The 15,002-nt window shown below is 38.8% G+C and overlaps 1 protein-coding gene across 1 annotated transcript in view; it reads right to left on the bottom strand.

The window, feature by feature from the left end:
- Positions 1-15,002, bottom strand: part of RELN (reelin) — a 532,619-nt gene that overhangs the window by 110,962 nt on the left and 406,655 nt on the right. The window contains exons 21-25 of the mRNA XM_081244879.1: positions 14,446-14,638; positions 13,538-13,650; positions 7,801-7,938; positions 6,747-6,933; positions 51-256 (exon numbers count right to left, since the gene is read on the bottom strand). Of these exons, the coding sequence (XP_081101005.1) occupies positions 51-256; positions 6,747-6,933; positions 7,801-7,938; positions 13,538-13,650; positions 14,446-14,638 (837 nt within the window). The remainder of the gene's footprint in view (positions 1-50; positions 257-6,746; positions 6,934-7,800; positions 7,939-13,537; positions 13,651-14,445; positions 14,639-15,002) is intronic.

Here is a 15,002-nt window from a genome sequence, read left to right on the forward strand (position 1 = left end):
CAAGGAGATAATTATTATTATCGCACTGGAAGGAGACTGGGGCTGGTTACCTGGGTTTGCTGAAGTCTGAGAAGTACATCTCTGCCAGCAGATGCCACTGGATGCCCCCATTGTTGCTGTACTGGAGGAGGATGCCCTCCTCTCTGCTGTCGGGCTTGTTGCACGCAGCACTCTCTCCACCGATCTGCATGTAGAATTGGACAAAGTCCACCCAGGAAGTATCCAGATCCCAGCTCACCAACCGTCTTTTTCCAGCCTTTCGGAAGAACAGAAAAATCACAGATTGAATTATCTGGGAGCAATTAGTTGTTTCCGTGTCAAATTCATATGAGCATCCTAGCACTATGTGGAGATGATCTTATTCTCATTTATTGTTGAGAGGAGCAGGTTATGCCGTTCAACTGCTCCTGGATCCATTCTATTAGTCTCTACATCGCTGACTGCCAGATTCGGTTATGGGATCCTTGAGAACTGCTAATTCCACCAAAGGGTACTCAAAAGCAAAATTCATTTTAATGAAAACACTCCCAGCATTTGCTTTGGAGATTTCCTCCAGGCAGAGTCATGGAGAAGAAAGACCACATACATACTTTGAAATCAGTTGGAGCTGGGTTTGAATCTCAGCCCATGATTCATGCTGTTCACTAGCTGTGTGACCTTTCTGAGCTTTTATTTTCCTCAAAGTTATAACATGGGTAATAATACCTTCCTTACAGGGTGTTGTGACAACTAGATGAAATAATATTGTTACATAACTTGCCTAGCACACGGCATCTCTTCCTGAGGGGACAATCTCTCAATAGATATGCCCCGGCCCTCCTCCTCCCTGGGAATTGAGGTAAAACAGGCAAGACAGAAACTTCTTGACAAAAAGAGAGTACTGAAGTCTCTTGGGCTCCCAGTCAGTCTATTTCTTGGAAATAGAGAGGGTGGGAGGGATCATTAAATAAGTTTTTGCAACCATTAAATGGTCTCTTTGTGTCTTAAAAATGTTAAAAACTTCCTCAAATCCAGCAACTTGCTTCTTTTGCTTAGTGCATCCCCTGCCTCTCACAGTTCTGTTGTGAGGTATTAGATACAAATCGACAAGGTTTGTCATCATTTCTGTTGTCTGTAAACGGTTTCATGCTAACAGGATTGAAAAAAAAGTTGCTGATAAGATTCTTTCACCCAAACTGATTCTGCCAAAGCTAATCCATGGACTGCACTGAGTGGTCTTAGAGAGTTTCCGAGGAGTTCAATTAAAATTTGGGAAGAAAACCTGAGACAGAATACACAGTATAGAGAAAAGCACCCCTCACACTTATAATTTAAACCCTACTCTAATCCACTAAGTTAATTAAGAAAGGGTTTCAGTTATTAGAAGTCACAGGGGAAATACTTGGGGATAATTATAGGAGTACACTGTTACTGATAAATCTAAAGCCAATTAAGAGATTCCAAAATAGACAAGGGTGCCAGCAAAAAGGGAACTGAGGTTAGTCCTGAGACAGAGACTCATTTTTTGGAACTCTCAATTTTATGTATGTATTAGAAGAAATCTTAAAATATGCATTTTCAACGTGTTAAATGTGCTTTTCATTTTTCTTGCTGTTGATTTGAAACAGTGTTAAGTGGAAACACCTCAGAGATTATTATAATCTGACCTAGAATTTTCGTGCCTCAGGATCAGTACAGGAAGAATGAATTTGAGAAGAACCTAGCTGGTTAATTCCCACCCAGCAAACTTCTATGAAAACCCTGGCATGTGGAAAAGAGCCAGAAGGATAAAGATCTAAGGGGAGGAGAATGATAAAAATCCAATTATCACAATTAAATGGTTGGAATGATTGGTCAATTGTGAAATTCACAGAACAGTGTTGTTCTTCCAGGAGACTACGGTGTTGCTCTATAGAGATTTTGAGAGTGTTTTGTGCGGTATTTTTAAATGGTGAAAAATATCATACAAATGCTTGGTTTGGCACTGAAGATGTTTTTTCCTAGAGAGTAGTACAAGTCATTTTCTTTTGTTTGGTGACCTGAAATGCTGAACATTATTTTAAAGGGGGAAAAGAGAGAAAAAGGAAATGGCTCAGGGCAAACTATTTTGTCAGAATTTAGAATTAGATGTTAACACACGGTTTGCAGTTTTTCTACTATACTATGATCAATGTATTTATGTATATGTGTAGATATATATAAACATGTAATATGCATATACGTGTGTTGGAGTAATAGATTAAGGACCTCCTCATTCCTAGAGTGTGGAAAATACCCTCCAATTTCCCCCAACATTCTAGGTTAAAATGTCTTCAGTGTTTAGATAAAATAATACAGAATTTAAAGGTAATGTCTACAGAATCTAGAGCCTTTATAACAAAACCTCTAAAATGCTTTATAAAAACTTTACCTTTTGACTTCCATTAAAATCTTCTTTAATCAAAATGCCAGTAGAAAAAAAGTCTACTATATTTATTTGAAAATAACCATTTCTTTACAACTTTCTGTTGTTTTCCAATTTTCTTTCATTCATTCATTGATTTCTTTCTTCAGCAAATAATTACCAGTTGCCAGTTATACCAAGCTCAATACCACGTGTTATAAAAACAAACTTGAAAGGAGAGTTCACAGATACGTGCAGGGAGAGTAATGACAACTTAGGGCTGCAGACCAAGTTCTATCCCTTGTTAAATCCCATTTGGTCATATGATTAATTATCAATGCTCCAATCTATTCAGTCTCAAGGGTATTTATTGATATGTAAATGCCTAACACAAGGCATGCATTTCTGAGTTGAACATCTTATCTAGAAGTTTGGCTCAGTCAGTAAGACTGTGCATTTTGCTGGGTACTGTGAGAATAAAAATAAAAATATGATCTATATATGTAAGGAACACAATGAGAGGGGCAGTCAAAGAAAGGAAAGATCAGTGTACTCTGCCCTAGTCCCAGAAAGCCCCATGGAAGTGAAACCGAGCAGGACCCTGTGGGGCTTCTGGGTACAAAAGCCTTTCCGTGTCCCCCACTCCTTGTTTGTAGGGAATAGACTCCAGCCTCTATGACCTTCCCTGAGTCCTAAAGGGCAGATTCAAACACTTGTCAACCGGAAGGGAGGGTATGCAGAGAAACAATAATGCAGAAACAATAATGCAGCCTTAGGGCAGGGTTGTGGTTCTGCCTCAAGGGATACACATTAACAATATCTTTTGAGCTCTTTATAGAACTAAAACCCAACAAGTGGCAGATGTCAGCATTCTTCATACCAGAGAAGACCACCTGAGGCCAGATTAAAGGAACCAGAGAAGCCTATCAAGAGATCACCTGAGATGAGATTAAAAGAGTGCAGGCCCTGCCCACACCCTGATCTTATCAGCAACCCCACCCTTGAACTATTGCTATAAAACTCCTCACCAAATCCTCCTGGGCTGGGAAACAGTTTTTCAGGGCAGGAGCCCACTGTGTCCCCCTTTGCCTGTCAAAGCAATAAAGCTATTTTTTTCTACTTCACCCAAAATTCTGTCTCTGAGATTCAATTTGGCACCAGTATGCAGAGGCCAAGCTTTCGATGTCAGAAGCAGCAGGATTTGGGCAAAACACTGCAAGGTTTATATGGATGTGAGAGGCCGTGGAAGGCATAACGGAAAGCAGTGGAGGCTGAGCAAAATCTGGGATGATGAGGAGAGCTTCCTGTTTGGAGCAGAGGACGCATGTTTGGAAAAAGAAAATAAGTTCTGTAGTTAGGGCAGCAGTATTGGAGACTGTCCTGAACACTGGTGATGGAAGAGTGACAGGACAGAAGCATGATTTTAGAGAAATTAATCTAGGGTGGTTTGCAAAGGTCTAAGGAACCCTTCCTTTGGGTTATTACCCCTTCTTTACTTCAATTATGCTGGCTGGTGGCAGGTGCCAAACTGTGTATCCCACCTCTCTGCCAAAGGAGTGAGTACATAACTCTGGCCATGTGAATCATATTACGCCATTCCCCGGACACGTGACTGGCCAGTCAGAAACCTTTCCCACATTTTCCTATGGAGTTGCTTATAGAGCTCTGTGGCCATGGTTTCACTCTCACGACAGCTGACCTGAAAATAGAGCCTCCTCTTAAGAAGAGAGTTCTGTGGGCATCTGAGTTTCCAGCTCCATGTATCTGAGTCAGGTTTCATCTAAGCCCTCCCTGTTTTGATTCAAGAACCAAATTTCCTTCTTTTTTGCTTAAGCTAGTTTCTCTCACTTAGAATTCAAAACAGATCTGACTGATACAAGAGAAAAAAATAAAAATATGATCCTTAGATATTTTGACAAAAATTTAGGGAGAAAGCTGGTTTCCGAGAGGAAGAGAATGATTTTATTTTTGAAATGCTGATTTTGTTAGTGGTAGGGCGTACACATGGAAATATTCAATGATACCAGTTTGAAATTTACTTTCATAAAATGTAATTATGATAGCTAACACTTATAAGGCTATTTCTGTATGCCCAACACTATCCTTTATTCTTTACCTGCATTAACTCACCCCCAACATCCTACTTTACAGTCGAGAAAACTGTGACACAGAAAGGTGTTATAACTCTGCAAGGTGAACCAATTAATTAGTTTTGGAGCCCAGGTATAAAGCCAGGTAGCTTGACTCCAGACATAATCTTGAATTAAGTGTTAGAAATATTGATATGTAACCTTTATATGTTTAAAGTATCTGTGTGTATGCACACATGTTTACTGGGTGTTTGGGTAAATAATGGTTAAGGATTCATAATCTTTTAAAATTGATGGTTATGGGAGACACAATCTTTTCATTTCTGCACAATTATACAGTGTACCCAGATCTATGCAATGAATATTGGTCACTTATTGACTATTATCTCTAAGAATAATGACATGGGGATCTTAGATGTCAATGAATAAGAAATATCATTATTTCTTATTTCCATCCCTGATTTTCTGTCATTTTCCATCTTGTTTACTTTGTTATTTACATTTTCTTGTTTACATTTTCTATCTTGTTTACATTTTCTATCTGATTCTTTGTTCTGCACAAAAGCTGTACCTATTTTTGCATTTGCATACATTAACTTGTTTTGGATTTCTGCCCAAACAGGTTCTGCAACACATCAGCCCTATGGTATAACACCCACCTTTGTGTACTTGCTATATGATGTGGAATGGGACATTTTCAGTTGTCCTAGAATTGGTGGCTATAGTCCCTGCTGGAAATAAGTGGTGCTGGTCACCGCACATTCTAAAGAGAGCTGCCAATAATTAGGGTTGAACACATTGCTCAGGTTGGAGAGCTGGACCTGCTCCCCTCTGCAGTCCTTTCGAAAACTATATGAAGAGATGAATTGGAGGAGGCAGGAAGAAAAGAATGTCCTGTCTGGACTGTGGCAAGGGAGGAGAGAAAGGTGGTTCTCTCAGCCGCATCCCTCACCAAGCAACACGGGTTAGGAGTGTTCCAAGAGAATCAGCCTTGGGGATTCTGGCTGGCACCTCAGTCCCTAGTTGGTATGTACTGACCTGTCTGCTTCCACTGGGAAAGCTGAACCCTGCAAGAAAACCTTCTACTCAAGAGTCCCTGTTATGGGGTGCCCCCAAATTCATATGTTGAAAGGCTAACCCTTAAAGGGATGGTATTAGGAGGTGGGGCCTTTGGAAGGTAATTAAATTATGGAGGTGGAGTCCTCGTGATGGGATTAGTGCCCTTATAAGAAGAGACAGGAGAAGGCCTGCTTTCTCCCTCTCTGCTCTCTCTCTCTCCACCATGTGAGGATACAATGCACAGACGGTCGTCCTGCAAATGTGGGAGCAGGCCCTCACTAGACATTGGATCTGCTAGTGCCTTGATCTTGGACTTTCCAGCTTTCAGAACTGTGAGAAAAAAACATTTGCTGTTGAAGCCACCCACTCTATGGTATTTTGTTATAGTAGCCCAAGTTGACCAGGATGGTCCCACATCAGCCGATGCCACCAGCAGCCAACAAACTGAGCTGAAATAGGACCCGAGATGCCTGCTCTTGATGTGGAGCTGGTCAGTACCCTGGGAATGGCTTTGCACACCCCTACCCTCACCTTTATTCCTCCTTCCTCCAATCATATCCTTGGGATTAATGGATTGACAAATTTAATAAACATTTCTAGAAATGTTTTCTACATGTTAGGTACTGTTCCACATGATTTACAAGTACTAACTCATTTAACCTGCATAATAACCTGAATGAGGTAGATACTCTTTTACAAACGAGGAAGCCAAGTCACAAAGAGGTTAAGGTATTTGTTCCAAGTCACACAGCTAGGAAGTGGCAGAATCAGACTGAAACAGGCAGTCTGGCTCCAGAGTTGCTGTTGTTAACTTCTAAACTCCACCACCTCCACCACCACTCACGTCCTCACCCCCAGGCCCACGTGCTCACACACCCTCCAAAGCCTGGTATGAGAAGGGGCCAAGACCCTGCCCCACTCAAAGCCCCCCAAGACACAAGCCTGGCTGGCACTGGAGGAAAGGAAAGCAATGAGCTTTAAACCAGGTCCAAGAAGGGCAGGAATTTTAAACCGGCCTATCTGGATCTGTACTAAGCAAAGACAAGCATAAAACTATGAGTTTCCCAAATGGAGTTAAGGCATAGAAATTTGACAAAGTCCAGTCAAAAGCAGGGAATGTAGGGAAAAATAAAACTGCATCATATTTGTACCTTCTGAGTTCAGACGGCTCCCACATCAGTCACATATTGAAATAGCCGCTGTCCTGATCACTTACTCCCGGCTCTTAGTCCTACCTTGCTGAAATACAGAGATGATCCAGAAGAGATGACTCCACACCCTTCTTCTGGTTTTACAATTTCTCCCCCAATAACTTCTTGCCAGTCAGACTCCCAAGTATTTGGGTTCTCAAAGTCCGACATGATCGTAGAAGGAAGGTCAGCTTCTGGGTGGCACTCGGTGCCTTGGTAACCCTGGTCACACCTACGAGAGAGGAGGGCCGAGTGAACACGTGATGGACTCCTGTGTGAATGCCACAGCCATCTGACCTGCAACATTTCCTACATCTCACTTTTGTTCGGGTATTAGCATCTGTACTAGACTTTTCTCTACAGTGTAATCTTTGAATATGGTGGTAGCAACCTTCAGTTTTTCACAAGGGGGAAAAAAGGGATAGAATCCATTCTTAAAACAAATAGTGCTGTAACCGTAGAGATGAGGCATCAAGTAGTAATGAAGAAGGATACAGGCGTGTGTGCACCTGTGTGATGGGGGGAGGGGAAGGATCGTGAGATCTTCCCGTAGGCTTAAAAAGTCACATATAAATGTTGGTCTGCTCACCCAACATTTAATTGTGGCCGTGTTTTATAGTTCCTCTTTCTGATTAGATTATGTCTCTTTTAGAGTCTTTAAGTATTCAAGTGTGCTCCTATCTCATCCTCATTAGGGATAGTCACCATCTCCCACTGTACACAACCTTGAGCTTCGGGCGAAGTGCTGTAGGAAAGCGTGTAGCAGCTGTTTGACGAGGGCTTTAAGACTATCAAGGGGAGGAAGGGGGAAGCAATATCAAGGCTCTGTTAACTAACAAAGAGGACTTTGGGGCTAATTGATAAACTCTGAAATTGAAACCCAGGAGGTTACATTTTAAGGTGTACAATCTATGGCTTTATACTTATTGAAATGCAACAATATCTTTTACGTCTAGAATAAAGACAGAAAGGAGGACTGTTTCCTTTGGCGATCTCATTATTTATCAGGTGATCCCTATAACTGATGACAGCTGCTGTGGTACGGCTATCAACACACATCCGGAAAAGCAGAGTCAACCAGGCCTCCTGACGCACGTACCTGCACACGCCGTGGTCGCAGGAGCCGTGCCCACTGCACATGTTTGGGCACTGCTGCCCAATGTAAATGCTGTCTAATGCCCACTCGTCTTGGGCTGTGTAATAGCTCTGACTCCAGCGGAAGCGGGTGGCGCTGGACCTAGAAACAAGGCACAGTAACAAAACAGTATTTTAACTGACACGGGATCGTATAGACAAAGAACGTCGGAGCTCAAAATCCTTCAGAGAACGAACTCTCTGGAACTTGAATTTAGCTGCTAATCATCCACCATGAAGGAAAGCCTATTTTGTATATACCTCAATCTTAATTTATTTGAGACTAAATTTAATTAATTAATTTGTATTTTAAAGAAAAACACAATATCAGATTATTGTTGTTGTTGCACAGGGATTTGATGCTCGGAAAAGAAAGGAAGTAAGACGATATTTTTTAAAAATAAAAATTTATAAGAAACTCTCTTTCACAGATGAAAATGTGCAGTGTTTAACTTAGAGTAATGCAGTTTCTTAAAATAAACATATCAGTAGTTATTGGAAGACTTCCAGTTAGCTCTCAATTTAAAACAAAAGTTTTGTTTGGAGGTATTGTTTTGGGGTTGAGGGGATGGGCTACAATGTACTACTATTTTACAAGTAAGAACATCTGGGTGCTAAATGCTGCTTCTTATTTCTGAAACATTAACTTGCTTAGGTTTCACGGACAAGCTGATGTTAAGTGGAGATAAAAACTTTAAACAGTCCATTACACATAGAGAAACACTTGGGACCCTGATTCATCTAAACTACATATAAAGTCTAAAGAAGAGGATGTTTTGAGAGCAGTGCCAGGAAGGTTTTCATTCACTGAATACCATAAAAAAGTTCTTTTAAAATCACATCATACTTTTCACCTCTAGGAACTTTCAGGGATCCATGATTAGTTCTTTCTGGTCAAAGCACACACACAAAAAAGAAAACAAAAAGAATTTGCAGAATTAATGTGCATGCTCAGTTCCATTAATTAAACCCTCCCCAAGTACACTATCTACAGATACACTTGATCTTAATGGCTCTGAATGATCCATTAAAGTCTACTACATCAATTACCCACATATTGAATACTCCCTAAATACATAACAGGCTGTCAAAATCCAGACTAAGCCTTTACTGTTTATTTTACTAACGATCTGTGGCTAATAGGTTGCATTTTTATTCCTAGTAGGATGATTCCAGGATTCACTGAGGTGCATCCAGTAGACACAGGTTAGCGAGATATCAGTGCTCTTCACGGTACATACAATGAGAGAGATGCACCTCTTCTATGGTAATAGTTTATATTTGTAATCTAACAGTCATCACAATTTTCACAGTCCCATTAAGAAATGCTTTTTAGAAAAGCCTACTATAAAAGTAGGTACATTATCTTAGAGCCCCACAGAAAACAAATAAATTAAGATGCATGCACCACTGTCATTTAAAGGAGAGATGACTATATTTCTTTTAAGATTGATTACAATCTGAGTCAAGTCTAGGGTCACAGGTATCTAGACTGTGAACTCCTTTGGGGACAGGGATATGTTTTTGTCTCAGTAGTTTGCACAGGAACAGAATAAATTAAGTGTACAAAAATAGTCTGCTAAAAAATGAGCCGATGAGTGGATGGACAAGGCCAGGAAAGGGCAGTCTGTTTCTGACTTCTGCAGCTAACAGTGTGAAGAAAGTGCTAGGAGTCAGGCAACCATGCCCCAGGACGCGGGCTCTGCAATTTATCAGCTGTGTGATCTTTAGTGGGAAATTTAAGCCTTCAGGGGCTTCTAGTTCCTCACCTCTCAAATGAATAGATGGGGCAATCTGATTTCTAAGATCCCTTCCAGCTCAAAAATTTAATGATTGCTCTGGTGGTTTGTTGACCAAGGCGATAGTTTATTTTCTTTAGAGTCACATGCTTACATGAAACCCATGGCATACATTATTTTGAAGTTTTGATGTTTCAAACATTAAAATGGGGTTGGAAGGTTTCAGAACCTGACCTAGATTTCTCAGTTTATTTATGCTTCTAAACAGTCACATGTAAACACTCTCCAAATTCTTTTTCTAAGTAAATTAATCCTTACATGTACCTATGAACTCTTGAAAAGATATTTCCTTGAGATAAAAAGCTTAAAAAGTGAATTATTCCATTTAAAGTGACAATCCACAGTTTCACGTGCTGATGTTAATTAACAGAAAAGAAAGCAAAAGAGGTTGAATATTGGCTTCATTTTTAGTGAGAAAAAAAAATGAGTTGTGTGAGCAATCTCCAGCTGGTCATATGTGAGAACACAAGGTGTGATCTCACTGATTTGCAGCTGCATCACTGCTAAATATCGCCCTCAATACAAATATTTAATTTGCCAATTTTCTCTTTTTCTCTCTCCCTTCCTCTTTCTCCCTGCCTCTGTCTCTTTCTCAAAACTAAGTATTCTTAGGAGGAAAATCTTGTGTACTTTGGATTGAGTCTGGAAATAGCACTACTGTTGTATGGATCATGAAATGAAGTTGACCTACATTTAAAATTCAAACTATGGATTCTCAAAGGCAACAAAACTTGACAGTCTTTTCTTGATTTGATTTTTTTCCTCTTATAAACTTCTAGACTGAAATAAAACACCATTGAGTTATCTCTCGATAGTTAGGTAACTGAGGAATCAAGGTAAATGAAGCCTGGCTAAATTGTATTTTCTACCTTCAGAGTGACTGTAATTACATTTACCCAAATATTCTGAAACTCATTCAGTCATTAGGTGTTGATTTGTTCATGAAGTCAGCAACTGACAGCTGTTTGGGTCTCTTTAGGCCCTGTTCTTATGTAAATGTCTTTCACAAAACAAAAATTAATTTTCATTGGGTAACAAATGTTCAGTTCATATACAAAATAATTTCTCTGAGCAGGTGTATACATGTTCAATATTCCACTCTAAGTTGTCCTATCTAGCATTATCTTCTAAAGTTAACAGATCTTTGACAGTGCAGACCACATTTGCTTGTCTACGTTCAATTTATAGTTGCATACGCTTGACAATCAAAACAGCAGAAGAGAGATTCACCAAAAGGAATATTGCTTCCCACTAAACTGTACTTCCTTACCCAATGCTTGGGAAAAACATGCAATTTGAAAAAGTTTGAAATGCATATAATAAAGTTATCAAGAATGCCAAAGAGAATAAATGTACTTTATCTTTATAGCAGAGCTTTAAAGCATTACAGATCTAAAAACAATGATAATAACCAGTTGAACACTATTTTTTTGAAATACTATAGCAATAATGTTTAGCTTACGTATTAGTCAGTAGAAATGTTAAAATAAATATCCTATCGGGTGGTTGTTTTTAAGAAATATGTTTACTTTCTTTACCCAGGGCTTTGAAGGAAATCTGGAAAAGCAGAATTCAATTATTTACCTACATGTACTTAAAGGCAAATTATCAGAGGAATGATCTAGTAGATTTTTTTTTCAGTTTGTAAAAAGAGATGGTTTGTAATAAAACATCTCTTTAGTTCATCAAGGCACACTGAATTGAAATTTATTTAATTTCCCAACATTTAATGAGCACCCCTACAACATGACAGGCTCTGTGTTAAAACTAGAGTTTAAGGATCAATATATTTCCTCTCAAGTGCTGAATAAACATTGACAAGAACCAGACCTTTTCTTACTATACTAAAACTTTCAACCCAGTGGTACTATCTTTTAAGCTAAGAAAATAATAATGCTACATACAATCTCAGTGTAAAATAACATGCAAAGGCCTTTTCGATAAAGGACGATACTTTTTGGATATTGCCTAAACTATATTAATTAAGAATAATAATTTAAAACATTTCTGGGAACAAAAGGACATCTCTAAAATACACTATAAGTATTATCTTGTCATCATAATTTTGAAATTGTACCCCACATGTCAATGAATAAAAATCAGTCTTTTTTAAAATAATGAGGGTAATATACTTAATGGCAAAATAATGGGGGCAAATTAAATAAAAGCAGCTCAGTAGCTTTGCACCAAGTATGACCAGTATTTCAATTGTTTGATGTGTCACTTTTTATAATCTTGATAGATACGCTTGGAATATCATTGAAATTAAATAAAAATCTTGATTATATTCCCAGCAGTAGATATAAAAAAGTAGGATGTTAGAAAAAGTAGCAACTTGTTATACAAAGCATTAATATAGTATCTAGGAAATGGCTCACAGTTGGATATAAAAAAATCTGTGGAAATCAAATTTCAAGCATTTTGTTCCAACCGACATAATGATGAATCCTTAAAAATAATCAAGGAGGCATTCTTCTATAATGTAGTAATTCAATCTTCAACTAAAGGAGGTATAATAATAATTCTAGGTAGTTATCTAACCAATTGTTTTTTTGTACAGCCTAACTTACATAGAATAGTCTGAGAAGGGTTGATTTAGTAATTTTCTTTACAAAAGGGGTCCTGGAAGGCAGATACCACAGAAAAATATAATTTTTGTCTCTTTTATGCTTTTTCTGCTACACAAATCACAGAATCTTAGAATTCCAGAACTGCCAGGGACCTTTTAAGATTGTCTAATTCAACCTCTTCATCATACACATAAGGAGTCACGTTTGAAGAGGCTGTGAATGGCTAAAGCATGTAGTCAATCAGTAGAGATATACTGAGAACTCAGCCCTTCTAATTTCTAGTCAAAGGTTGTTTCCTGGGCAAGCTCATCCTATCCCAGGGTTTAAATAGGACTCATAGTATTTAACTTTTTAACCCAAACCTCTTTTCTGAGCTCCAGATTCATAAGTCCAATTGGCTTCTTGACATTTCTGCTTGAGTAGATAAGTATCTCAAACTTCACATTACAAAACCTAAGAAGCACTATGTCTCTTAATTCTCTGCCCTAAATCCACTCCTCCAATCTCTCCCATCTCAGTCAGTGGTATTACCGTCCAACAATGTTCCCAGGCCCAGACTTTAGAAACTGCTTTTGATTCTTCCATTTCTACTTCAGCCCCCATCTGGTCCATCAACAAGCCCTATTTGATTAAAATACATTTCACAAAAGATGTCTCTTTCCACGTTGTTACTATCATACTCCAAGCCACCTAAACATCTAATGCCTGGACCTCCCCCCTCCCCCCTCCCCCCTGGAACTGGTCTCCCTGTCTTCACTCTTTATCCTACAATCTATTCCTCACACAGGCCTCAGAGTGATCAGTCTAACATGAAACAATGTAATATTTGGGGAAAATGTGCTTTTCTCTTTCATATTATCGAATGTTTAACTTTCTCCCTAGTTACTGAGGCTTCTGCTTCCTGGGGGATGATTTCCATTGTTACTGAAAGAATGTGAATAGAGAAAAAGTGTATATTAAGTTTTTAAAAGAAAAAGAAGGGCTTTGAACCAAGAAAACAGCCTTGCAATCCAAACTGTCTTGACATAAGAGTCTTTAGATTCCTGTATCATTCTCTTTTATATGTCAAACCCAAAGGAACTGGCTCATTGAATTTTCCCATAAACAGAAAAGTTGAGGCAAAAGGGAGATGAGAAAAAGCCAGGACAGTTTGGAAACCAAACTTTCATTGGCTCCATTTTTCATATATCCTAGGTATAAAAGAAAGATCTTTTGATGCTGAAAAAAAAGAATGCATCTTGCCACCTTGTGCTTAATTCTTCTTCATATTCATCATGCTAAAAGAGAAAGAAAAGTTAAAGTGACAGCCATATCTGAAGATGTCATCTCTCACCAAGTTTTCTGGGGAAGAAGCACTATGACTCTTCTCCAATGTGTGAACTCACTGGCATGGTAAATACTTGCTGATGTAAATTCCTGACAACTCGGCATACTTGGAAGGCATTCCTAAAAGAGAATCATACAAAAATTCAGCTCAGCTTCTATTTCCTCCAGGGCAATATGTTTACTCTCTCAACGCAAGGGAAAAAGACCTTGGAGAAATCTAATGTTACAATCTTAACCATTTGCAACATGAATGCAATCTATAATTTGTCCTTCTGTGAAGCTAAAATATTTGGGAAATAATTTAAATGAGATCCCACAGTGGAATTAAATGTCTTCCAATTCTCACATGGAAAAACAGAAAATGGATTAGGATCCATTTTTTGGTCTGTTAGCATAACATTGGCATTTGGTAAAATTATCCTATTCACTACGTATTTATGCATTTATTGCAATATCAGAACACCAGTATGTATATTTAAAGAAGTACATTTTATTCCAAGAAACTGGAATTATGTATTTCTTTTTTATTTTTTAAAACAAGAGATACCATATTCTTAATATGATCTATCTGCAGGTGAAGAGACTTAGAAAAGAACAGATGAAGACATGCTATAGGGAAAGAAGAAAGAGACATTTATTGAAAAAGAGAGCTAGAGAAAATAATGTTGAAAACACCATCCCAGTATATCTAGTCCTGAAGTTATTCCCATTTTTAAAAAATTTCAATTGCCCTTTAGTATCTGATAATGCAGAATGTGGCATCCTTGTAATCCACTGCTGACTTGATGTCAATTCTGTTACAAATAACATTGTTCCTTTTCAACCAAAACTAAACTTTTAGAATTGCAATTCTTTGCTTCCTGTGTTAAAATGTGAAGGCTACCTATCACAAACTTTAGAAAAAAATAGACTTACCTCTTGTACAAGGTGCCAGGTGAGGCCATGGTTGGTTGAATACTCTAGTTTCACCTGGTTGTCCATGTGTGGAGTGTATTTCTGGCCACAGCCCATCACCAAGCTGAACTGAATCATGTAGGATGCTCCTATCTGCATTGATTGTGTTTCCACATAGCGCATACTTGAGGCAAGTTTAGAATCTCCTGTAAAACTGAAAGACAGAGGTGGAAATCAGAAAATTAAAAACAGCAATATATTAGGGAAAAATTAAGCTCTTCGTTTCATATCATACATCAAAATAGTTTCATTTTACCTATTTAAACCTTGCCAAGCTCTAGAATGGATTTTAGTTAACCTAAGAAAGGCAATTTGAGGGCTTCCCTGGTGGCACAGTGGCTAAGAATCCGCCTGCCAATGTAGGACACATGGTTCGAGCCCTGGTTGGGGAAGACCCCACATGCCGTGGAGCAACTAAGCCCGTGCGCCACAACTACTTAGCCTGCCCTCTAGAGCCCACGAGCCACAACTACTGAGCCCACGCACGCCTAGAGCCCGTGCTCCGCAACAAGAGAAGC

Source organism: Mesoplodon bidens (genome assembly GCF_964165515.1).
Source record: "Mesoplodon bidens genome assembly, chromosome: 9".
Classification (NCBI taxonomy): domain Eukaryota; kingdom Metazoa; phylum Chordata; class Mammalia; order Artiodactyla; family Ziphiidae; genus Mesoplodon; species Mesoplodon bidens.